Here is a 26,926-nt window from a genome sequence, read left to right as displayed (position 1 = left end):
GTAGTGCTGTAGCAACCATTTGATAGCGTTTAAAAAGAAATACACAAGTAAATAGCACAAATATGTTAAGTCCGAGGGCAGCTAATGTTAGAATGCCGTTAAAGTGAGGCCACGTGGTCCAAGTAGACAGATCACCAGTCAGTAGTGGTGATGATAGCGAAGCGTAAATGCGACGACCGTCCTTGATGGCTTTGGTAATGCGTTTAAGTCATCTTGTCGGTGGTTTGCGAGAAGTTGCGACATAGAATGGTTGTAAACATTAAAGTCAGGGATATGCACTGAAAGTGGTTTGTCAGATGTAGTTTCACATGTCAATGCTGCAACCGAAGGGTCATTCTCAAAAAATGCATGGAGGAGTGCAAGGTTCACAGGATGTAATACAGTCAGAGGCAAATTATTGTGACAGGAACTAGAGCGCGGAAACAAATCGAGATCATTAGCGTGGATGGCACAGAAACATGGAATCTTATTGATACAAAATTCGCAAAATTCTTGAACTTCTCGTTTGTCATTCAAACAATCAATAGTGATCACAGGGCTTCGGTAAACTAAGACAATGCCAGGTGACACTTCAATATCCGCGATTTAATAGCGTTGATTACAATCCGGAGGTCACAAACCTCGCGTATAGCTTTGACAATGTTGTAAAGAATTGCATATTCACATGAGGGTTTCAAAGATGACGTCATAGCTAAATTGAACGGACATAGGAACTTTTTCTTTTTCTTGCAATCGCGAACATTATCATGCGAAGGTGCAGTATGGTACTGTCGGTCATCTGTGATGGCTATATGCGGAGGAAGATCAAGTAATTTGGTTGCTTTAGAATCAGATTTATTTATAGGAACTGGAAGAGATGTGATGCTGAAAAGTTTTAACGGGGATTTGTAAGAAGATATAGGGATACGCAATGTGACGTATAATTGTGAAGCGTTCCTAAAATAAATCGATCGGGTGTTTTCGTAATAAAAATATGTCTCCGTCCGTACAATGTATTGGTTATGGTAGTAACGCTGCAACTCTGAAGTGACGCGAGAGCCACTTTGAAGTTTTGTGTAGGTATCAACAAAGGTGACAGTTTGTTATAGTGAAGTGTAGCGATTGATATTTTTTAGCTCTTCCATTGCTATAGAAATGCCTTCTGCTTGTTGAAGTTGGCTTGACAATAAAGCGTCCAATTGATCAGTTGCACTTTCTTCATCTTGAATGTGATATTGGATGTTCGATTGCAGAACTTTTATTTGATGGAAGTTCTCTCTGATAGCTTTGAAAGCTCGGTCCGTCCGTCGAGACACAAGATTAGCGTATGAAGAGAAATGATCGCCGTGTTGTGAAACAGCAGAAGAAAGTGAATTTGAGCGGGCTGTGAGTTTTGAAATGTGTTGGGCCAAGATTTTTATGTCGTCCATAGTTGCCGTGCCGAAAAGACTTTTACTGAAAGACCCGATAAATGAAAGAGGTGCTGACCGTTTTGATCGTTTCGATGGAACAGGGGCTTCTTGTATCAAGGTTTGAATTACGTTGAGCGTTTCGTTAATGCGTGCGATTGTCTTGGAGCGTATTTGCATAAGCATGTATACTGCACGGTTTTTCAGTTGACAGTGGCGTTTTCCGTGTCATGGCAGCTGCGAATATCGTAGCGCGTAAAGTCTGTCGTAGGTAATTCGGTCTGGAAGGTGTGTGTCCAGTATTCGTTTGACATTTCGATGTTTCCGACTTATTTGAATATCAAGCCATAGTTTAATCGTTGAATGACTGTCGAAGATGATGTCATAGCGAATCGAGTGAATAACAGTATCCAGAATAACGCCATTATACCACTTAGTATGAGATCTAAAAAGATACGAGATGTAGAAGATGAGTGTGACAATTAACCCCAGCTGTTAGGTTATAGCACAAAGTAACTGAACCGTGATGATGAAGAGCAAGGAAAGTAAGTGGTGAGTGATTTCTGAATAGTTCGAACGATGGACAGCACCAATAGTATTCGATCAAACAAGCTATATTAAGTCGGAGTCATGGAGACATGGTGTTTACAGGTGTAGCGATTGTAGTTGGTGTTGGTATGCGAGATCCGCGTTGGTATTGTTAACACCAGGTCTGTGGATGACTTCGTAATTATACGATTGTAGTAGACGTTGGTGTAGACGCCTATTCTTATCTTGTTTCACATCAGCTAACCATTTCAAGGCGATATGATCGGTTATAATTTTGAAAGGTTGGTCGGTCAAATATTCCTTATAGTGCTGTATGCCTTCTACTACGGCTAAACATTCCTGTTCAGGTGTGTTTCAGTTCCGTTCGTTTGGTCGAAGGGCTCTACCACCATATGCTATAGGGCGTTCTTTGTCATCTTCAATGATTTGGCTCAAGATGTATGCTATTCCATTTGTGGAAGCATCAGTAGTTAGCACAAATGGTTTGTTTAGGTTGGGGTAAGCTAGAATTGGAGCCGAAACCAGTGCCTGTTTCATATTCTCGAAAGCATCTTGACACTCTTTAGTCCAATTGAACGGTGTGTTTTTGTGAAGCAATCTATTGAGAGGTGCGACGATATTCGAATAGCCTTTAACAAAGCAACAGTAGAAATTAGCCAGACCCAAGAAACGACGCACTTCCTTTTGTTTAGTAGGAACTAGGAACGAATTGATAATTTTAGTCTTTTCAGGGTCGGTTTGAAAACCTTCACGCTACATAATGTATCCTAGGTAATGAAATGATGGCATTGCAAAGAAACATTTAGACGTTTCAAGAGTTAGGCCTGCGTTGCGTAACCTATTGAAAATTTCATTTAGGTGTTTCAAATGAGCTTCAAAATCGGGACTGAAAATTAAGATATCGTCGACGTAGCAAAGTGCGATTTTGAAATTTACTCAAAACATCGGCCATAAGAGCTTGGAACGTGATTGGACTATTCCTGAGACCAAATGGTAGTCTATTTCATTCGAATATACCATTAGGCGACATAAAAGCAGCTTTATGTCTAGTTTCAGGGTCCATTGGAAACTGCCTTGAGAGAAGTGAAATACTTCGCATTTACGCATTTTTACAAAAACAACGTGGCTATGCCAATTAGAAGTGCTCGGTGCACATATATTAGAGTGTTAGAATTCATCTAATATTTTGTTTAGATTTTCTTTAGCTTCTGGGTTTTGTCGATATGGCAAAAGTCTTACCAGCTCTTGGTCAGCAAGGGTTTCTATTTTATGAGCAACGCGTTCAGTTCTAGCTAATGAATCTAAATCATCAGAGAAAAGGTCTCGATTCTGATTCAAAAATTCTTGTAGCCGTTCTCGCTCTTTCGATGTCATGTCGTCCTCTGATGGTAGATTAAATTTTACTGGTTCTTTTTGAACTGGTTTGTTTTTAGAATTTGCTTCAGAACTAGGAGGAGACATGTCAACTAATGAAATTACATCTTCGGGGTCAATTACAGCCACGAGGCCCACAACAGTATTACGCGGTATCGCAATTGAGTAATCGTTTGGATTAGTTATGCTCATAATCGGGTTTGTATTTCTACATGATTGCACGACACATTGTGATCCAGCTAATAGCATTGACCTAATGTTTGGATGTGGCTGTATATGAGCGGTAACCACGTCCGGAATGCGAGTTAGGTTTAACGGAATTACTCAGATCTAGCCGGGATTTTAATGCGTTTCAGGTGCGAGCTACTACATGTGATAGGAGCTATAATTGTATCATAGCTAAGCGTTTAGTGTGCGTGTATTGTGCCAATATTTAACCTTTGCACTGTGGTGAAGTAAAAAGTCATCACCGAGTATAATTGGATTTTGACAACTTGGCAAGAGAATGAAGTCGTGACGAAAGGCAACACCTTCAATTTTAATCGCCAAATGAATTTTACTAAGCACGTTAGTTTTCTGTCCACCAACTCCGCTAACCGATTTAATATTTGCCCGATCAATAGCAGAGTCAGGAACTTCGAGTCTCGAAAGCTTTGCTTGGCTTAAAATAGAAACGGAGGCCCCGGTATCTACAAGTACTCTGATATTTTGAAACGAGTTGTTGATTTTAATAAGAACGGTGTTGCCAGACATCGATGCTTCAGTTGTCAGGGCAATGTTGGCTGTGTGGTGCCCATCCGAAGAAACACAGGGTTTACGGATAGGCGCGCACCCCTAGTAATAATTTTGTTGGTTGCCACAGATGTTGTGATAATGACCGTATCGTTGACATAAATGTCGCCAAGCAGAGTGATAGTAAATGGAAAGTTGAAAAGACTCTCCTCCAGTTGATATTACGCTTTTATTTTTCTACTGCTTATGGCTGTTCCAGTTCCGGTGTTCTCACTCTTTCTGTCTCTCCCTCTCTTTCTGTCTCTGTTTCAGGGACCTCCCTTATATAGGCACTCGCGAAACTGCCACGAAACTGCCACGTCGCAGTACTGCCACGTCGGGCGAGCACCAACTATATGAATTCCCAATATGAAAATTTATTAATTCAGTGATTATAGTCCCTGGTAGCAACTGAAACTATTGTGAAAACCATATGCTGATCTGATATTAAAACAATGATTTATGGAGAACTGGCGACCCAAAACTGAATGGTTTTCACGGCTGAATTAGTTCGGTTCAAACTGAGTTTATCAACGATACCAGGAACTATGAATTTGCTCTAAACCTACAGCTGTTGTTACTCATAAATTATTGAATGAATATAACTTTCCTAATACAGGGCATAACCTATCGTGTGGAAAACATGACTTACCCGCTCCGCATCTTCTGCAATGTTTCTGTCGATGTAGCTGTGGTAGACCATGTCGGTGTTGGCTCTGTCGTGCTTTTGGTTGTTGATGTTGTCGCGGTTGATAGTGCATAGATTGGTTCTGGTAACTCGGTTGTTGTTGCTGTTGTCTGAGTTGCAGCCGAGTATGCTGATGATTGTAGGTCGTCTGTTCGTTTCGGCTGGTTCATGAATTCGTGTGCGGATTCATTCTTTTGACTGTCATTAAATAGATTTAGATTGATTCGCTGGGGTAAATATCTTTTCTCAAATGCCTTTTTCAAATTTGCCCATGTGGCTTCGTCACTAAGGCCCATATACCAGACATATGTGTTATCCCCTGGAAAGTTTCTTAAGCTTATGTGCGTCCGTGTAATTGTTTGCAGTGGTGTATCCATCCCATCGGGACCACCAAATGTACGCGTTTTTACCTTCGAAAACTGGTAATCTAGGCACCTTTGTATCCATGACGATGTTGATATCTCAGCTGCTGGTGCTGATATATCCAGTGTTGAGCTTGACGATGCTTGTGGTTGTGGCGGTTGCGGTTGTTGTGGCGTTTGTTGCGATTGTTGCGGTGATTGCGGTTGTAGTTTCTGCGGTGAAGTTGGTCGTATATTTTGCCTACCCTGTGATCTGGTCAAGTGTGTGCTTGGCTGCGGCATAGGGAACTTGGTAGAAAGCGTTAATCTGCCGTCGGTTCATCCACCATCCATTATACGGAACTCTGACGTAGTGTTTGAGACTTGAGACTGAAGAAGATATAAGATTCAGATATATATATATATCTGAATCTTATATCTTCTTCATATATATATATATATATATATATATATATATATATATATATATATATATATATATATATATATATATATATATATATATATATATATATATATATATATATATATATATATATATATATATATATATATATATATATATATATATATATATAATATAATATGTTGTGAATGAGAATTAATATTTTGCGTTGGTTTATCTTCAGATTTTGTAAATCTTTCTTTAGCAGATATACTAACTTTAGGATATTTCACATCTGTAATTATTTTCATAATATTTTCCATAATATCTAGATAAATCTTGAATTGTTCTAACGATTTACCTTTATGAAATCTTAATTCAATAGCCGCTGGACAAATATGACTTTTAAATGCCTCAGTTATATAAGTATCTTTCTTGATATCTAATGAATTAATATGTAATCTAACATTTTCCATATATGATTTCTTACTATTGAGAGTATCTTTAATTCTTTTGATTGTGCTTTGTTTTTCATTTTTATCAATATCCAAATAATAATCACCTAAAATTTCATTATTAATATTTCTATTGATTTTTAGATTTTTAATGTTGTTTATAATATCTTTTGTCACTGAATGATTGATTACATGTATCACATTTACATATTTCTTTTTCATGTGTTTAATTCTTCTTATTTAGTTTCTAATACATCATCTGTATATTCTAATTTCAATTTATTTTCTAAGTGAGATTCCATATTATTATGTCTTGCTTTTTGGGATTTATCTATATTAATTTTACATTTTGGACAGTAGTACTTATTCGCTTCCATTTTAAAAACAAATGTTTTATTGAAATAAATTTTATCTTATTTAAAATCAATATCATGACTTCCTTTTTCATTCTTACTTTTATATATGAAATAGAAATCAATCAATATCTTCACTAGATAATCTATAAAATCTATCTGGTAAATACGTTCTAAATTTATATTTATTTCCTTTTAATTTTTCATATTCTAAATGTATCACTAATTTATTACCATATCCGTTAGTAATTGTTTCAATATTTGTAATTAAATATTTCTTATAAATTGTTAGTTCTGTTAATAATAATCTACAGATCTAGCACTTGTAGTATCTTTAATTCTAGCTAAAATTGATTAGTTGTTTTCGCAATGTACTTGTTTACTCTCCATTTTAATATACAAATTTTTTCTTAGAATATATTTTAGAAATATCAAATTTCATAAATATGAAATTCATATATATGGAACTATTAGAGTAATTGTAAATATACGTTTTCAAATCAAAGGTTGAAATTAGAAAATATGAAAATATTATTAATTTTTAATCATAATTGGCACAAAATTTAAAACATATTGATTGATTACTGAGCGGACGTGAAGTAATCAATATATTTTAAATATTGTTTCAATTATGATTAAAAATTGATTATATTTTCATTTTCTAATTTACCACCTTCGACCTTTGATTTGAATACGCATATTTACAATTACTTATATCGAATATCAAGTTAATTCAGTTTACATTTTGAAAGGTATTTCATTGTTGTGTTATCTACACTGGTGGCCACTATCTTGGTATCTAACAGTCACGGTAAGTTGCGGTCAACGCGGCGTTTTTATTCTTCTATCCTTACATTTATTTCAGTTTTCTAAGTTCACGATCTGTTTATGAATCTCTTTTAGCGGCCAATAAATTGGATATAGCTATCATGCTTGATGCATCGGAGGGTGTATCTCGCAGCCAATGGCAGTCGTTATTCGAATTAACCAAGGATTTAGTGAGAGTGTTCCAAGCCTCGTTAACTGGGAACCATATCTCTGTTTCCATCTATTCTTCCATGCCCGAGGTCAGCGCTTATCTAGACACTTACGACAATACAGAGGACATCCTGCGATCTATGGCCAAATGGACATGGATAGGCCAAAGTTCCAGACTAGACTCTGCACTTTCATTTGCAACAAGTGAAATATTCCAATTCGGTGTTCGAGAAGATGCCAAGAAAGTGTTGATCATTGTTGGAAGTGGTTATGCAACCGATTTTTCTGCAACCCGCGACGAAATTTTAAATTTGTGGAAGAAGGAAGTGTCCATCTACAGCCTTTCCCCACTATCATCTAATGATATATTACGCATGGCATTGCCAAGTGTATACATTATTGAGCTACCCATCATTCTGATGAGCTTCACAATAACATCATTTGTAAAGAAAATCGAAAGTAGAATACATTCAGGTAAGTTTCAATCCTTCGATTGATTGAGATAGAATCTCTGGATCAATTTGGTTAGATATGATAGCCGAGTGTGAAGTCGGACCGCCGATCTTCACCACCGGTCATTTCATTTGATATGAATGAATATGAATGTTTTCGTTTGGATCTTTTCTGTCTTTTTCAGATACCGAATGTGCGTTCGGTTCGGTTGATGACGGTTCAGGAAATACTTGCGTAGGTAAACATCATTTTAGACGAATTCAAACTCCATTTATAATTGTACACATCGATTTTATATATTGAATTGGATAATAATCCCTAATGCAAGGCTTATTGAGAAACCTTTTACACAGTGAAAGCTAAGGTCGATGGTTGCCGATTAGGAAGATAATGTAAAATTCCTGATATTGAAGGCCGCCGACCTGCCTTTGAACATCTAATCATCTAATCCGTCCTGTCGCACGCACTGAAACTAGTGACTTGTTGGGATCAAGATAAAGTTCTCAAGCCACGGTGAAATATTTTTAATCGGGGGTAGTTTATTCCACAAGATGGATGTCCTGAAACTTTTTGTGCACAGAAAGGTCACTGTTCTGAATTCTTAGATCTTTACCTTCCTTATACTTGTAGTTTGACATTTTTAAATGCAATATACTTTGGGAAGGTATTATTTATCCGACGTTTTAAATCAGTCTTGTTTTTCGTAGTCGGCTTGTTATATCTCGTACCTTACACTTCTTCATGTGTAGTGTAGACTATGGCATGCTTGCGCATTATTGTGCTGAATATCAAGGTCATTAGTGTCAAAGTTTACTATCACAGGACGCCATTTCATATTTTTTTTAATTTCCGGCTTTAACTGATTAATTAGTGATTGGCATAAATAACTGAACACGATGGATGCATAAGGCTTTTGCTCTCCGGTCTTCGAATAAAGGGTATAGATTGTCATCAATGACATACAGGTTTGGGATTGAAGATGTATTGTAAATCGTAAGATCTATTTTTGATATGCCTACATTCTTTAGATGTGGACGAATGTACTGGAACACCATGTGCGCTAGGAGGAAAGTGCGTAAATCTTCTACCTGTTCATGGCAGACATAAATGCATATGTCCACAAGGACTTGTTTCGTACAAGGGGTGTCGATGTAAGTATCATATTTTAAGTAGCTTATGGCTTATTATGTAGTTTGCGTAACATTGATTATCAAACGTATGAATCGCACTTAACATTAAATTCTGAAATATCATTGAAAGATAGAATAAGATTATTATTTAAACTAGAAGGTATCACAATTCTTTCAATTCTAACAGCTGTAACTATGTTATTTACAACAATAGGTTTAGCAATATCAAATTCATTAAATTCTTCGCCTACTCCAAATAAACCGGATAAACCCCTAAATGATAATAATTCTATACAAGATAAAGTGAAAGATGGATTAAAAAAATTAGCAAAATATTTATGGGAACTATCTAAAAAATCTGCTGCAGCATTACCAGGAATTATTGCATCAATTGTTGGTTTTGTTTTAAAATCTGCTGGGAATACTCTTAACTTTGCTTCGGAACATATTATTTTATTTTTAATTACAGTTATAAGTGCTATTATTTTTTTGGTAAGTGAATATGATAAAAAATGAATAATTAATTTTTTGTTCAATAAATGAGTGGGAGTTATATAAATCCTTCTAAGAATTCTAGAATATCTAATGCTATTAAAGCAGAAAGATCTCATCATATGATTACTAATAACCCTTCTAATATTAATCCCAATGAAACTTTATATGTTAGAATTCCTCGATTAACACAACATACTTTTTATGTTCCTAATAGTATTTATTTATCAGCTGATATAAAAGTAACTGGCCATGATAATAATTATGTTGTTGATAATGTTGGAAGATATTTGATTAAAATTGATTAACTATAAAGATTGGTCCGTAAACAGTTTTCTCATTAGATGATTACAACCTATTTATGCATTACAAAGATTTATGGTTAGCAAAAGAAAATAGAAATAATATGATATTTCAAGGCATCCAATCAGAAAACCATAATAAATTAAGATCAGAAGATCAGAATGCAAAAATAACTAATGCTATAGATAATTTGATAAAAAAGATTTATGGAAGCAAATATAAAATTCCATTAGACTTTGAATTGATAAATAATAATGCACCTTTATATAAATACGCAATTCAAGAAGATATTATATTTCAAATAACATTTGCTCCTGTTGATGAAATTGTATTATGTAGATATGGGTTATAAATTATCCAATATATGTTTAGAATATGACACAGTAACTGATGAAAATATTTCAAGTATAATTCAAACTCAATACAATCAAGGATTTTCATTATTATATGATTATATTGATAAATTTAAAACTGTAACTATTAATGCAAGTGATGAAATAATCAATGAGAATATCTACTTCCCAAGGAGATCTATTAAAGGTATATTAATATTTTTTACCATTACAACATATTCTAATGGTGCAATACAGGTTGATAAGTATTATAATCCTGAAATAACAAAAGTAGAAATAACAATTGAAGGAATAGCAAATAAAATATTCTGTCAAGGAATGAGAATGATAGATCAATGGCCAGAAATTAGAAAACATTTTATGAATGAAAAACATAAATCATCTGAAAATTGTAATATTAATCAAATTGATTATTATACCGCCAATAAATACGCATTATGGTTAGATTTTAGAACAACAGAGGATAATTCATTACATGGTTCTGGTAAAAAATTACAAAATACAAAAGATGGAATACAATTATTCATGACTAAGAAGAAAGGAAGCTTAAATTTCAAAATGCACATTTATATTATATCTTTCAGTTTTAGTTTTAATAAAAATTTATATAATAAATGGAGGCAGGTAAGTTATATGAAAGAATCAAAGATGATAAAGAAATCAATGATGATTTGTATTATGTAATACCTTATAAAAGAATAAATGAATATATTGGAACATTTTTATTAAATGATTTAAATCAATACAAAGAATATTTAATTGAACGTTATAATGATATAAATAAAAAGATAATAATAATGATAATATAGATAATATACCTTCTACATCTAATAATTACAATATTGAAACATAAATAGGAGATAATATTGAAACAAAAAAAAAGAAGATAATATTGATACTGAAATAGAAGCTAATAATGAAACTAAAATAGAAGATAATATTGAATCTAAAATAGAAGATATAATTAGATGTATGTATTATGAAGAAGATTATAATAATAATAATAATGATTATCTATCGCACGTCAAAAAAGATGAACATATTTTACAATTAGTAAAAATATATGCTGATATATATATAAAGATAAATGCAAAGATCAAAATTATTGCGCCTTCTGTAATGAATGTATAATAAAGGCTAATTGGTCAAAACATTATAAATTATAAACCAAAGGTGGAAATGATTCATCCCATGCAATACAGGTATTTAAATCTTGCTGTGAAAAATGTACAGAATATGTAATATATGACAAACAATTGAATCATAAATACGCAATTTACCATATTGGTACAGAAAATGTCATAGAAAATCCAAAAGTTATAAATCCAAAATTCAATGAAATGATTGGAAGAATAGTATGAGTATAAATATAATATTTGTATTCTACATTAAATTTAACACAATATATATATATTTTATTAAAATAATATTTAAATATAGTATAAATAACTTACCATAAGTATAGATAAGTGACCATTTTGAAACATCTGGTTTCGATAGTGCACACTGCAGTAGAGGTGAGAGGTGACTGTAAAACCACCCGCTTGTTAACAGTGACTTTGTGATAGTAACTCCTACCATAGCAGCTACTCTCAAAACACATCGTTTCTAAAAGTCAACTATTGAAAAGTGACCACTTTGAGAAGGCATGGTTATTTCCTGTTCAAAATAGCAGCATCTGTTAAAGATTTGCAGTGATACGTGACATGTTCAAAGGTACTGTTAAACCCTATATGCTGTGTATACAGAACTCTGTATGCTTTGAATACAGTTCTGTGAATAGAAAATCAAAGTTTTTGAGATGCTAAGAATCCCCTAAATTATATTACGCTCAACAAAATGGAAAACTATTGATTCATGTAACATCATCATGGGTTAAATCCATTAATACCAAAATATAGTGCCAGTCCTAGAATTCTTAGAATTTTAAGATTTTTGTTTTACATTTGCGATTCTAAAACATTCTGGTGCGTTCGTAAATCTTTGATTTTGTAGAAAAGAAAGACAAAAAAATAAATTTGTCTTTGAGCCTTAATTTGTTTTTGAGGGTATATGAGAGAGGAATATACAAATAAAATCATATTTTCAAAAAATGAATTACGAAAAAAATGTATCTAAAATACTTAGAATTAACCTTGAATTTATTGTTTATTTCGATACAAACGATTATTAAGTAATCCATATGATGTTCACTTTGTCACGCTGTTCTCTGCTTCTTCGTTAATGGATATTGAATCGTTATATCGCTCGCTAGAAGTGATACCATAATCAAAATCTCATTTCGTAGTTATACAGTTTGGTTGAAATGAAATTACCAACTTATTATAAAAGATCAAACGATTAGCGTATAAAAGTGCAGTGTTGAGATGTTCATAGAGAAAACTTCTTTTGGCTTAAGATGTGAAAGAAATGCAATAGGCTGTAATTCTAGTTTCACATACTTTCCTACTTTGTTAAGTAAATTGTTTATATTCGTTATCAAAAACCCAGCAGCAGCTATCGGTCAGCAGGTCAATTACACTGGCTAACTAGACAGTGATTGATGAACGAGTGAACAAACTGCATTGGCCACCAAAATACCCCGAACCAAAAGTAATTACCTCTTAATATTAATAAACTTAGCACCGCAATATCTCTATGAAACTTTATTTCAAAGTGCCAATATAATAATATGCCAAAATGTACGGTGTTTGAACTTCGCTGAATCGATGAACCAATGAATCGCTGAATTATAAGATAATTATCAGTTTTCTCCAACTAAACTCTTTTTCTCAAATTATCGTAAACCAACGTTACCAATACTTGAATTTGGAAGTGAATGCGGGCTAGAACCAACAAAGGTACCGGTTCAAGGTGCAGATATACAGGGAATCCCTCTCATATCGACGAACACGGTTGTATATCCCTTTTTTGCCGATTAGTAAATACTTTCTGATCTAAAGGACTACAGGACCCGAAGAAGTCGAAAATACTCTAAAGCGTGTTAACTGTAGATAAATGAAGAAATTCCACAATAGAATTTTGTATCATGAAATATATTATAGTTAAACCACAACGTTTCGGCTGTTGACTGACAGCCATCTGACTAAAAGCCCTTATCACTAGGAATGTCTCCATTCCACCTGATGATGGCTGTTAGTCAACAGTCGAAACGTTGCGGTTTTACCTTTAACAAATTTTATCTCATTTAAAAATCTATTACGGGATTTCTTCATTCATGACCACAGGGACGATCACCAAAGGCCGTTACCGCAATCCAAATGAAATCTTGAATACCATACAAAGTTTCTTCTATTAAATTCGATCAAATATGGGCACAATTTAGATGATTTCTTTAGAATGTTTAAAATCCACATGGATATAGCATATTTTGTTTTAAAAAAATCAATGATTTCGCGAAATTAGAATTCATGGAAATTCGAAAACTCCGAAATGCACATCTTAATTTAAGATGCAAAGACATCCAGGCCCCCGTTGAAAATAAACCACCATTTCAATAATGAGAGGTTAGCCTAAATTTATGATTGCGCTTTTAATCTTAGAATTTCAATCAAAAATAAATGCAGACCTATGCTTGAAAATAGCTGCATTTGTTCAAATTGAAATCTTTATTCAATTATATCGCAATGAAAAGAAGGAAATTTTGATTTATCTTAAAACTACTAAACTATTGACAATTTGTAAACAAATTTAACTACAATCTCGACTTTTATTGGTTAAAGTTGGGAATCGCTCATTACATTTCACATTCAAAGAGTATCTACAATATCTTCACATCTTAACTGAGTTACTCTAAATAGAACTATACCCCAAACTATAGCGTGAGTAGAGTTTTCCGTATGTTTATATTGTCACGTATCACTGCAAATCTGAAGCATATGTTGCTACAGTGTATTTATAACAGGGAATCTGGCAAGCGATCTCAAAATGGTCACTTTTCAATAGTTGACTTTTAGAAACGATGTGTTTTGAGAGTAGCTGCTATGGTAGGAGTTACTATCACAAAGTCGCTGTTAACAGGCGGGTGGTTTTACAGTCACCTCTACTGCTAGTGTGCACTATCGAAACCAGATGTTTCAAAATGGTCACTTTTCAATAGTAGACTCTTCGAAACAGCCACTATAGAAAACCAACCGAATTGAAAGGAATACTATTTCAGAGTGACTGTTTTGAAATGTATACTACTGGAAAAGTAGCCGATATCGTTAATTGCTTATTGTTCTCAAGTGGCTACTAAGTAAAAGAAGACGTTTGGGCTCAAAAGTGCGATAGACATGTTCTTGGATTCAGCCTTTCATATAATCATCATGTAATTCAGTAGGTATAATTTGATTCTCTTCTAATGATTGTTGCATTGATTTTCTATCTTTATTGTACAATAAAACTAAAAATCTTATATTCTCCCTAAAATCTTTAACAATTGAATTATATTTTTGATTTGAAACCCATGTTGTTATCCCAAAATGTCTCCCAGAAAAAGCTAAATAGCATAATTCACGTTCTCTAATTTTTGAATCATGTAAATTTGCACAATCATCTATAATGAATAATGTATTTGATCCTTTATAAGTATCAATTGCTATTTTAATGCAATTATCTAAATTTTCTTTTACTGTTTTAGGATCTAATATAATAAACTTTTTTATCTTAAGTATATCTCTATTATATGTTTTATTCATTTCATAAGTAGGAAAGAATGATGTTATATTATCAAAATGATTCTTATAAATAGTTTCTAATAAGTCTAATATGAAATGTGTTTTACCACAGTTGGTTACTCCAGTAACTAACATATTATGTGGTTCAAATATAAATAAATCTTTATTCACATTCTATTAATTTTACTAGATAAAATCCATTCATTAAATTTATCATCATACCCTTTGTATTTCACCAAAGAATATTTCTTACCATGTAATGTTTTTGTTTTTGATACTTTTTCTATTTTGTATTCTATTTCATCTGGATTTGGTACAAGTGATAATTCTTGTTCATAAAAGTAACCTAATATTTCTTCATCTTTTGAATCTTCTAATTTACAAACAAATGGTTTCGTTAATATTATCTTTTTAATTTTGAATATTTCTTAAGTAAAATTAGGATTATAATCTTTATAAAATGTTTTTCGATATTTGGATATTCTTACATGTTGTCCGATTTTAAATTTTGGTTCTCCAAAATCATGTGTAACAAATGCACCATATAAATTATTCCAAACTATTTCCGAATTATCTTCTTTTCTAGCTTGTATAGGTTTCATATTTATAGACGGGCGCCGAAGGCGCCCGGAGGACGTCCCTTTGTCAAACGCGTATATGTGGATACTACGAAGTGTCTTCTTAACCGATTCGGACTAGCTGACAAAGTCAGAAAAAAATGACGTCGCTTGACGTCCAGTTTGAAGTTCATGGGGAAATCGGAAGTAGAATTACGTCACGCTAAAATCCGGCATTCCACTAACTAAAATACGGTAACTTATGGATCGGGTTATTTCAGAATGTATTTATTTCATGAAATTTCGAACAAGATTGGGTCGATGAATAGTTAAACGATGAACCGCGTTGATCGATCGAGTTGAAAATAGCTGTAATTCCCTTAGCAACAGAACAGGGGCGAGTTCATGATAACAAAACGCGGCCGCGGCCCGGTGCCCCTACGCGGTTCGTCGGCGCGCAGGTTCGAATCCTTGAGAATTACGCTCTCGCGCGCGCAGCAGTAATTCCCAGCCGCAGCACTGAAATACGCTTTTTTAATCGAAAGTAATGACCCTAAAAACTGCGATGAGAGTCGTGTTAGAGTCGTAAAATTTCTCGGCCAGCGCGGCGGCGGATCGGCACGGCGTAGTCTCGCTCTCGAGCAGCAGCAACATCGCGGTCGGCAAAAACATTAGTCTCTGCCCGGTTCCTGAACTTCGCTGAAAAAGCTGAAACACTGAAAAGCTGAAACGCTGAAATAAAAACGCTGAAATTTCAGGGAATTTCCGAAAAACGCCGAAATTTCAGGGAATTCCCGAAAAACGCTGAAATCGTGCTAGGTACCGACAATACACGTTTTGAAATTCTTTCCGGGCCGGTGTCCGCTGCCGAGTCCTGAACCGTCTTTTAGACTCTACCTTCGGTTACGGAGACATGCCTTGAGGTCGTCGTCATGTTCGACTTGATCGATTGCGGATTGCGTGGATTGTTAGATGTGTTTTTTGTTTTATGCGCATATACCGGTACGATCTAACAATGAAATTATCACTTCATTTGAATAAATTCTTAATTACAGTAATATTAATTCTCAATATTTTTTCTTATATTTGGTGATTTCTTCCAACTTATCATTGCCAAGTCTCATACAAAAGTAGTAGCTGAATGAAAGTACAGCTAGTAAGGCTGAACCTGATAACCCAAATTAAGTGCTATCATGGAACTTATGACTACTTTGATTCTATTTTGGTGTGAATAAAGGTTCAACCGTCATAGTATACTGTACTTAGCATTACTACGATTGGGTGCCATATTTCTACAATCTCTTCAAGGAAGGAGTCTTGGAGTGTCTTTCGTTCCCGGGAAGGCATCCTCGCTTGCCAGGAGACCAGTATCGCTCCCAAACTCGCTTCCACCTGCCCCCTGGCCTCACGACGCGCGATTTCATTACCGGCGTTTTAGCGAATGACGTCATATATCAACACGCGACAATACTTCCGTTTTCGCTACGTATTCGCTGATTGGTCCATTTACCGGGAAATTCCATAGATGCCAAATGTCGTTTGTAACAAGCGCTGTGATTGGCCCGACCTGATTCTGGTCGGCTAGTAACGACTCGAGGTCAAGCGGTTTGGAGAACAGCTTTAGTGTAGTGGGTTCGAATCCCTTGACAGGTGAAGATGCCGGGTAGGGTACGGGGTAAAACCTGGTTTACTTTCTCTGTCTACTTGCTGGAGACTACTATCTGCAATGTATTGCAAGTTTTTACTTGTCTGGCTTATGAGAGTCGAACAACGTTTTCCCATACACAGGCTTGGCTTTAGTACTAGATGAAGGCTAGGCACTGCACATTGTGGATTGACTGGAACTCTAAACTCACAAAATTAAACGAGTCAACAAGAAAGATCCAATAATTTGACGTTTGTCTAATTATATTATTTAACAGCTTAAAATAATACTTAACACATTATAAGAATACACAAAAGAAATCAGTTCTTACATTATATCAGAATCAATAGTTCGCTTAACTCGGGCTTGAATTCTGGTTCCATTGCTTTATATTCTAATGAAATTCACTAGCATACCTTAGAATATTGCTTAGCTTAAGATAAAAAATTTGGTACCAGGAAAACGGGGAAGTAAAGTGGGTGTACTGTACATCCCCAATTGACTTATTTCTCTCTGGTTGAATCAAGTTATTACTGAAATAGCATTCGAATAGCCATTTTGTTTTTAAAAATTGTGTCGTTCAGCTATCCTGCTGCAAATTTCGCAGTTCAAGTTAACTAGTGCCATCTGATTTCTCAGTATCTCAAATTTGCACATTCTTAGCCCGAGTCTAAAAATAGAAAAAAGTGCATTTAAAGTAGGAAATAAACGAATAGTGGCTAACACACTCTGGAGATATAGCCTATGGGGTGGGCCTAGTTTGAAAGCACTGAGGTCCGAGGGAACAGCACTTAGTAAATAAATACTGAAATCAAACTTACAAAACACCCAATACTTGAGATGATGTACTTGACAAGAAGTGTGTCCAGCTGAGCAAATCAACTTTATCTATGACTCCTCCTTTTATAGATACCGTAGTAGTCTAAAAATAAGAATCGGTACATTTTTCTAACAGTTGGTATGTCATTTAAAAAAAAAAACCTATTATTATCACAACACAGCAAATAAATTACAGTTGTTGAATGGTTTGCCCGATTTAGATTAATTGGTTGACGCTAATTAGTATGACCTATAAGTAGGGGCCTACTGCATGTCATTGGCGTCAATCCATTCCATTCCACGGTGAATTAAAAAGAAATTTAGTTAGATCCCTTTTGTCCAAAAGCTGCATCATTTATATAACTAGCTGTCAAATTTAATTTACCTCCTTCAGAGAATACCATAGTCCGTCGCCCATCAACGTGTTGACAAAAGAAAAGTTGCTTATAATCCTGTTTTATACATGAACGATAGAAGTAAACCATATTCTTGGAATATTGAGCATAGTGTTTAAGTTGGCTTGCACGGTTTGTGAATGGGTTTTCCTCATCATGCTGCCTGTATGCATTAAAAATCCGGATTTCAAGCGAATTAATTTGTTCAACAAGTGGCCCTCTAGAAGTATACTCCACACATACTGCCCATGCATGTCTCTGTAACCGAAGGTGGAGACTAAAAGACGGTTCAGGACTCGGCAGCGGATACCGGCCCGGATATTATTTCAAAACGTGTATTGTCGGTACCTAGCACGATTTCAGCGTTTTTCGGGAATTCCCTGAAATTTCGGCGTTTTTCGGAAATTCCCTGAAATTTCAGCGTTTTTATTTCAGCGATTCAGCGTTTCAGTGTTTCAGCTTTTTCAGCGAAGTTCAGGAACCGGTCTCTGCCCCTTCTTCAACAAATAAGGAATTCGGTACCGCTTGCCGCGTGCACTGCTTATTTTGAACCGTATTCCCGGAGGATTAGAAAGAAGTGTATATTTTTCGCAAGAGAAATCAATTTTTGTACTGACAGAAAATAATTTTTCGATTTGTGCCTTTCAACGCGTATTCGGTTTTTTTCTCTTTGAAGGTACAGTAATTAAGAAATGCGTTGTAATCTTCTCGTATTCCTTTTATTTCCAAATGGAACTAATTTCCAAATTAACTACCAGATCAAAATTCTTCAATATTGCAAAAACCCCTCTCAGTTTCCACCATAGAAATGTCATTGGTTACATTATGTTTTCACAAAGAGTTTTAAACCATTGAAAAATGCAACTTTATCTAAATCGAAAGAATAATCAACAGTGGTACCGAGACCTAATTTATAAGAAATTTTTCAAGTTTTTTTCTTGCAAAAATTAAAAATTTAAATTTCGTTTGATCTTATAATATAAGATAAGAAAATTATGAGGTTTGATTCATTTCAAATTTGGGCTTCCGAAATTTCAGAAATGAATCAAAACTTAAGAGTTACAGTTTCATCTTCTTTCCTCCCACCCCTTAACTCTGGCATTAATTTTCAATTTTCCAAGTTTTGACTAAGAATTGATTTAATTTCTTCATTAATTTAATGCTTTGGGTCCAAGTACAGTACAATTTCAATATGAAATATTGGAGTTGATTATCTTTCCAGTTTCATTAACAACATTTAAGTGTGAGTGTTTTCGTTACCCCGTAGTTGGGGTACTTGATATTGTTTTCCCGAATCGCTATGATTTCTTACTATGAAAAATTGAATCAAGCTGTAACGAGGCGTCCGTCACTCAGATTTCATCTTTTCCATATTAGAACTATGTTTAGAATTATCATAACCTTTCACTAAATCATCTAACACATCGATATATTCAATATATATATATATATATATATATATATATATATATATATATATATATATATATATATATATATATATATATATATATATATATATATATATATATATATATATATATATATATATATATATATATATATATATATATATCGTTATCAGATAAAAGTTTTTTTAAATGTTACACACAAAAGTTTGCCTTCATCAAATTGTATCTTACCTAGAATAGCTTCTTTAAATATTGATTTAAAAGCATTTGTTACTTCTATACCAGTTTTATTTTTGATTGGTATACTCCATGCGTATCTACTGAATATATCTATAACATTCAATATCCAAAAATATCCTTTATTATATTCTTCTAAGTTTTTCATATCTATCAAATCTGCTTGCCATTGTTGATCAATACATGAAACCATAACTTTTCTTGTTAAATAATTTTTATCCATTTTCTTATGGATTTGATATGTGGGTTGGTTTTGTAGCCATAATCTTAATTCACTATATTTTATATTTTCTTTATCAGATTTTATTTTATCCCATATTTTTGATATACTAGAATATGATACTTCTCTCTCTGGGTTATAATATAAATCTCTTAAATATTGTTCTTTTTTCATCTTGTTTTAATCCATTAATAATAATCTTGGTTTATTTTCAATGACTTTATCATTTGATTTATTTTCTGGTATAATAGGTTTATAATCATTGGAATCATCTTTATCATCAGATTTGAATTTATATTTATATATTACACCAGAAAATATAATAACTGTTACTTATCCAATTATAATATATAATTTATTATTACTTCCAGCATTAGAAGAATCAGATGGATTATCATTCGAATCAATAACAGATAATTTCTGTGATTCATTTATATCAGTTAATTTCTTTTTCTTAGCTCTTTTTAATTCTGAAGATCTTTTACCCAACTCCCTTGCCAGTTTAATTTTTTTTTCGGATCTAGGCTTCTTCTTAATATCATCACTCATTTATTTTAGTTAATTTTTGCTCTGATTCGATATCTTCTGATTTACTTTTATCTTTGCATTCTATAGGTTTAATGTTAGAAAATGTTATAACTCCAGTAGAAATCAATGTCATTATTCCACCTAATTGGAATGAAGCGTATCCAACCCATTTCTGTAGTTCTGTCATAACTAAGTAGTCATTTTTTAAATATATAGTTTATTTTCATCATCAATTGGTATTACTCGATTACATAATTTAGAGTAACATTTTATAATACCATCCGAAATAGAATCGTTTATTCGAGCTAATCTAGCTTCTTCATATATTCTGAAATGTTTGATTACTTTATCTGGTTTCATGGCATCTAGTTCTTGAAAAGTTAAAATGTTCCCCAAGAAATCCTTAGATTTTCCACCAGCAATTAGTAACTCAAGATGGTGCTTACACATCAAATAGTATTCATAATCAATATTATTATTATTTTGAGCACAATTAGTTGCTGCTTTATCATCATTATTTTCAACTTTAGCTTCGGTTAATCCTAAATCATGTTATGTTTTTTCAATATCAATATTATTCTTATTCGATTTCTTTGACATTTATTTTAGAGAAAATTGAAAAAAAATATAATATTTTAATACTAGCTAGTTAAGTTAAAGAATTTTAAATACTAGCTATTTGAAGTTAAAGAATTCTCATTCAAATCTTATCAAAATATAAAGTATTCTCCTTTTGAAAAGAAATGCAAAAGAAAATATTAAAAATTAAAATAGAAATAATGGCTAGTTGAAGGTATGTAATTTTTATTATATTTTATTTAAATTCTATTTAATACCTCACTACTATTGTCTATCTATAGTAGCAATTAAATTGTCCAGATAAGTCATTTCAGATTCTCGGTATTGAATTCCTGTAAACTATTCTTTAACCACTTATCAAAAACTCAACGTATTGTTCATTATTTGGATCATTGTTCCATAATTCAATAAATGTCTTTGCTTTATCCAGTTGATCTAAATAATATTTTAAATCTAGTTTATCAAATTTTATTTTATCTTCTTTCTTTTCTAAAGGCCTTAAATTTTTCCAATTCCAAATTAGTTTTTTATTGTATTCATCACTCATGTTAAATTTAGATATTGGTAACACATGATCTATTTGGAAATATTCACCATAATTATCTATATTCATTTCACCATCAAACTGAAATATAATCCATGAATTCATCTGAACAACCTAACAAATTTGTTAGTGTAACTGAGTGTTTATCTTTACTGAATAATTGTGTTAATCTTGAACTTAAACATTTTTTCAATTTAGAATTAAAATCTGTTTGATATCTTTCTTTTTGATGGTTATTTCGATGTTTATTATTATATTCTCGATTATCTGTTCGCCATTGTCTCATGTATTCTGTCATATAATCTGGATGATTTTCTCTCCATTTTTTATTAATATCTTTGCATTTTTCAGTATTATTTGCTTGATATTTTTTATTATATAGTTTAGTACAGCTTTTGCAATATGTTCGTTTACCATATTTCTTAGTTTTATGATTATAATATTCTGTAAATGGTTTACTTATTTTACATTTACAACATTTCTTATGATAAATATTAACAACACTATTTGTAATATTGTTAGTTTGTGATTGTTCCGGCTGCATTTATAAATAGAAACACGCAGCTTCCTCAAAATTCAACGTACATATTTATATGGGCTCTACACCATAGAAGACACCATATTTTGAAATTTGAAAAAGTGTTAGTTACCCTTTAACTTGGCGTATGGATCGGAGACGGTGATGTTTCCACACTAACATATTGATACGAAGTGCAATCATTTACAGTATTCGCAGAATTCATATAGTATCCATATGAATATATGGTGGCTCCTTTAGTCAGCCTGTAACTCATTTGCTTCGGGAGCCTGCGTTTTGACATACCCTGATAAACTTCTGATGATGAAATTTTATAAATTTGTATTTAATTTTACCTATTTTACAGTAAGAGTAAAATTAGACCTCGCCATCATCATCGACACTTCGACTGGCGTGCATCCTACCGCATGGCCTAAATTATTTGAGCTCTTCAAGTACATATTGAAAATAATGTACGTGCATCCGGCATTCGTTCGCGTTGCACTGGCTGCTTTTTCTGATAAGGTATGGTCAGGTGTAAGCGTTGATTCGTGTGGCAGTGATCTGCACTGTATCATCAAATCTATATCTGATTGGAGCTGGAATGATAACGATCCAAATATTGGGTCTATCCTGGAGCACGTCAGCCACGATATATATACTAAGTTCAACGATAGGGATGTTCCAACTGTGGTGCTATACGTCGGAAGTGGACGCACTATTCAGACTAAAAAATCCCTTATTGCATTGCGTGAAGTACTTTCCACTGAGACAACACTATACGCAATCAGCTACGACACTCCAACTACACAGTTCTTCTATAACGCTTTGAATAGTGAATTTTTGACCAAGTTGCCGAATATTCTAAACTTCAATGCCGTCCAAGAATTAGCCGTATCGACAGTGCTCAAAATAAAGAAGAGTAAGCATCCCTATAGTGTACGGTACGCATACAATGTTGCATAGGTTCTCTCAATGCAGTCATTGGACTAGATCTGAAGTATGGAAAATTGTCAATTCATTCCTCATCATTTCCTTAACAAATGTATAATCTGTTTTCTTTCTAGATTTACATTGTGGTTATGGCAAGCATTTTGATACAAAACGAGGTGCATGTGTAGGTAAGGTACTGTTACTTAACATATTTAGTATATAGCCTTCATGGTAAAGCTTGTACTCTTACATATTTAGTATATAGCCTTCATGGTAAAGCTTGTACTCTTTGCGATCACGGAGGACGTTGCCCATCAACTACTAGCGTGTAAACGGAGTAATCACAAGGATGGCCATTTTGAAATGTCATGGTACGCCAACTGTTTTTAAGAAGCAAAAAAATGTATTTAAAATATCCAACCGCCCCAAATAACCTAATCTGATCGTTATCATAGTCTATGAATTAATTATCTTACTTTGGAAGTTTTTATCTAACGAAATATCGCATTTTATTTGTGAATGACGCCTGAAACATACTGAGATAATTTCGATTGGTTGCAGTGAAACCTTTTTCTAATGGATTATATTTTGCTTGAATTTGGAATACATTTCCGGTTAGTTCTAAACTTGGCATGGCATTTTTTTGGTTTATCTCTTTACAATTCTGATAATTTCATGTTTTTTGAGTTAATATGCCTTAGATATTCTTAGGTATGCATTCGAGGGACTATGGAAATAGCTGCGTTCACACTCGAATTTCAGTACGGTACTAAGCGTTCACACTAGGAAATTATTCGAGGCCTATTCGCTGCTTATGCAGTTCCGTACTGAAATACCCGGCTTATAAAGCGCGGAATGCGATTCCACTCCCCTTTATTTGAAGACTGAGTGACTATTTTACTGGGCTTACTAAGTGCCGAATTGCCAACTCGTAGTGTGACGGTAATTGGCTGTATCAGCGCCGTATTTTGGTGGATTCGGCACCAGCGAAGTACGGTACTTCGTAAGCGCCGAATCTAGTGTGAACTCCGCTATAATCTATTACGGCTGATTAATGAGACGATCGCATCTAAAGCTGCGTTCTCACTAGGATTTCAGTACTGTACTAAGCGTCTCACTAGGAATTTATTCGAGGACTATTCGCGGCTTATTCAGTTCCGTACTGAGTTTCGCGGCTTATTAAGCGCGGAATGCGATTCCGCGCCGAAATCCCGATCTCAGTATGGAAATGAGCTGGCCGCGTATTTTCTGTAGCGTGAACGCAGATTCGGCGCTTAGTTAGCCGCGTATTTACATCTGCGTAGTACTTTACACTCAAGCCAGGTGGCTGAGTGTCGTTAATTCACTTCCGGGTTAATACCACGTGCAAGTTCGAGAGCAAGTTGACAACTCTCCGTCCCTGTTTTGATTATAAAATGCCTTCGAAAAAATTGAAGAAAAAGCGATTAGGCAGCTTTGGACTCACGAAGAAAATATTTCGCTCATAAACATATATGGCGATGAACGTATACTTGCTCGTTTGCAAGGAACTCGAAGAGATAGTTTTATATACGGCGAAATGGCAATTCAATTAACTGAATTAGGATTCGAAAGAACTGGCGAACAAGTAGAAAATAAGATTAAAAAAATAATCAAAACGTATAGGAAGACGAAAACCACATTAAACTGTTCTGGAAATGGATGGGCAGTTTGCGAATTTTTTGATGAAGTGGACGCGATTTTGGCGGACAGACCCGCCACTAAACCAAAAGCCTTGTTGGACTCTCAACGAGTCACAAATACTGCTGACGATAGCATTTGTTGTGAAACAGAAAGCGATGGTAATGATAAATTTGTAGATGAAAATCTAGAATTATCAGGTATGCTTGACCATGCGGCACCATTTTAATAGATACGAGCCTTATCATTTTCCGATTTGAACTTGAATTTAAGATTGTTAACCCTTTTTGCAGAAGTTGAGCCTGCTCTTGAAGTAACGGATTTTTGTCATGTTCGAGAGGTAAACATTTAGAAAAACAATCTACAAAAATCTCATGAAGTCTTTTTTCATGAAAAGGCCTATTTCTTTTTAGGAGCAACTCCAGATTCAATTTCTGAGCGACCAAATAGCACGAATAGCTTGGTCTTTACCAACAGCAATTTCACCTTTGATGCAGATCGAGATGAGAGATTTCTGTTCATCATTATTGATTTCCATATGGTTTAAAATTTAAATACTCCGGTATTCTAAAATATATGTGATTTTCTTTCATGAAGGCCCAACACCTCAACCTCCTACAGCACCAAAAGGCGAAGATTGCGAGATATGTCACCTGAAAATGATGGATTTTGGTAGGTGTCTTATCACCTTTTATCTTATCGCTTTTTAAGTGCAGTTCTTATTTCAAATAAATGATGACTGAATGATTTTTTTTTGTTGCAGAACCAATCGCACCAAAAACACTACAGATTGAGACCGGTACTTCTAGGCCTATTGAGAGTCCGGTTTACCAACAACTGCTGAAAAATGCACTCGAGATGAAACGACCCCGAAGTCATCAAAAAGTGCATATCCGAATAAATTACCGGGTATGAGATTGAATTGATTAACACCACAATATCATTATTGCATTTTTCATTAATTAAGATTTTCAAAATTTTCTTAACAATATTACCAAGCTTAATTTCGATGTTCTTGTTATTTCCTCCAGTAAAGGAAGATAAACGGAAGTAAAGTTCGGCAAGTGATTTTAAGGAAAGAATGAACCGGGAGTTTTTTCACCTCCAAAGAGAAACAGAAAGAAGGTATTTTGCTTCAGAGAAGGAACGCGAAGAGCGGTGACTCGTGGAAAAAGAGAAGTCAGATGAAATTCGAAAGTAGGAAAGTAGAGCCAAAGAAGAATGGCGAATGCAACACGAAATGCAGATGATGCAAATGCTGTTAGGTGGTTTGACGCAGCAAAATCAATCTCACTACCAGCAGCCACATCGTTCCCGTAATCCTGTCGAACCACATCCGAGTTCCCGGCCTATACCCTACAATAATGCACTTTATTCGGAAACAATTTTGAATCAGCTAACCAAAAGGTGGTAGATATGTCCATTTTCGATTAACTGTTGGTGCTGTATGAGGATATTTGTGTATGCAGTGAGTGTGTTTATTTGAATTTTTGCAGTATCGTGTTATTATATTAGTGTATATAGTATCAGCTTTTGTATATTTGAATTAGTTTTTTTTTTCTGAAAAATTTTACGTGTATTTGAATTTTAGCAAAATTGTGTTCCCTGGGAAGTTTAATGTTTCGATTGTAAACAGTATTTTATGTTATGCGAGTTTTGCATGGCAGCATAATGTATTTGTATTTTACGTGTATTTAAATTTTAACAGTATTACGTTCCCTGTCATCATAATGTATTTGTATATTTGAGTTTTTGTTTACTGAAAGATCTTCATGTCTGCCATTACTAGTTGCAAGAACATTATATTTCATATCTAAATAGTGTTCTTTATCATAGTTTCTTGTGAAGATGGTGCTCATTTCTTACTGACCTTCCTCGCTCATTCTTGTTACATAACCACCAGGAGCGGATTTAGGGGGCCTGGATTCCTGCCTTCACTCATCTGCTTGGAAATTACAACTTTCGAATGTAATTCTTCAAAAATAGAGCCATTTGCTGCTTTATCAGAGAAATGCCTTTTCTTCTGCACCCCGTCCTTCAAATTTTCACTCAGAACAGAACAACTAGTAAACAATAAAAGTTTCTTGCAATTATTATACATAAGTTTGAAATTTTTATTGACAATAAGCTGCAATATGCAACAGCTAATTGTAACATTCATGGTTTTTTGCCTAGTTTGATAATTTATG

General features: G+C 34.0%; 2 protein-coding genes across 3 annotated transcripts in view; one reads left to right on the top strand and one right to left on the bottom strand.

Annotated features, from left to right (window-relative positions):
• The window catches only part of LOC141898670 (uncharacterized), a 166,742-nt gene extending 161,743 nt beyond the window's left edge, over positions 1-4,999 (bottom strand). For both annotated transcript variants that reach the window (XR_012618586.1, XM_074784705.1), the window contains exon 1: positions 4,735-4,999. Coding sequence is in view for 1 of the 2 variants with exons in the window: in XM_074784705.1 (XP_074640806.1) it covers positions 4,735-4,843 (109 nt within the window). In the remaining variant the exon portion in view is untranslated. The remainder of the gene's footprint in view (positions 1-4,734) is intronic.
• LOC141898669 (uncharacterized) overlaps positions 1-26,926 on the top strand; it is a 127,171-nt gene that overhangs the window by 26,783 nt on the left and 73,462 nt on the right. The window contains exons 2-7 of the mRNA XM_074784704.1: positions 7,078-7,136; positions 7,229-7,777; positions 7,941-7,994; positions 8,785-8,907; positions 22,513-23,067; positions 23,213-23,266. Of these exons, the coding sequence (XP_074640805.1) occupies positions 7,078-7,136; positions 7,229-7,777; positions 7,941-7,994; positions 8,785-8,907; positions 22,513-23,067; positions 23,213-23,266 (1,394 nt within the window). The remainder of the gene's footprint in view (positions 1-7,077; positions 7,137-7,228; positions 7,778-7,940; positions 7,995-8,784; positions 8,908-22,512; positions 23,068-23,212; positions 23,267-26,926) is intronic.

The sequence above is a fragment of the Tubulanus polymorphus genome, chromosome 2 (genome assembly GCF_964204645.1).
Source record: "Tubulanus polymorphus chromosome 2, tnTubPoly1.2, whole genome shotgun sequence".
Taxonomy (NCBI): domain Eukaryota; kingdom Metazoa; phylum Nemertea; class Palaeonemertea; order Tubulaniformes; family Tubulanidae; genus Tubulanus; species Tubulanus polymorphus.
Note: the sequence above shows the minus strand (reverse complement) of the source record. Positions and strands in the feature narration are given on the sequence as shown.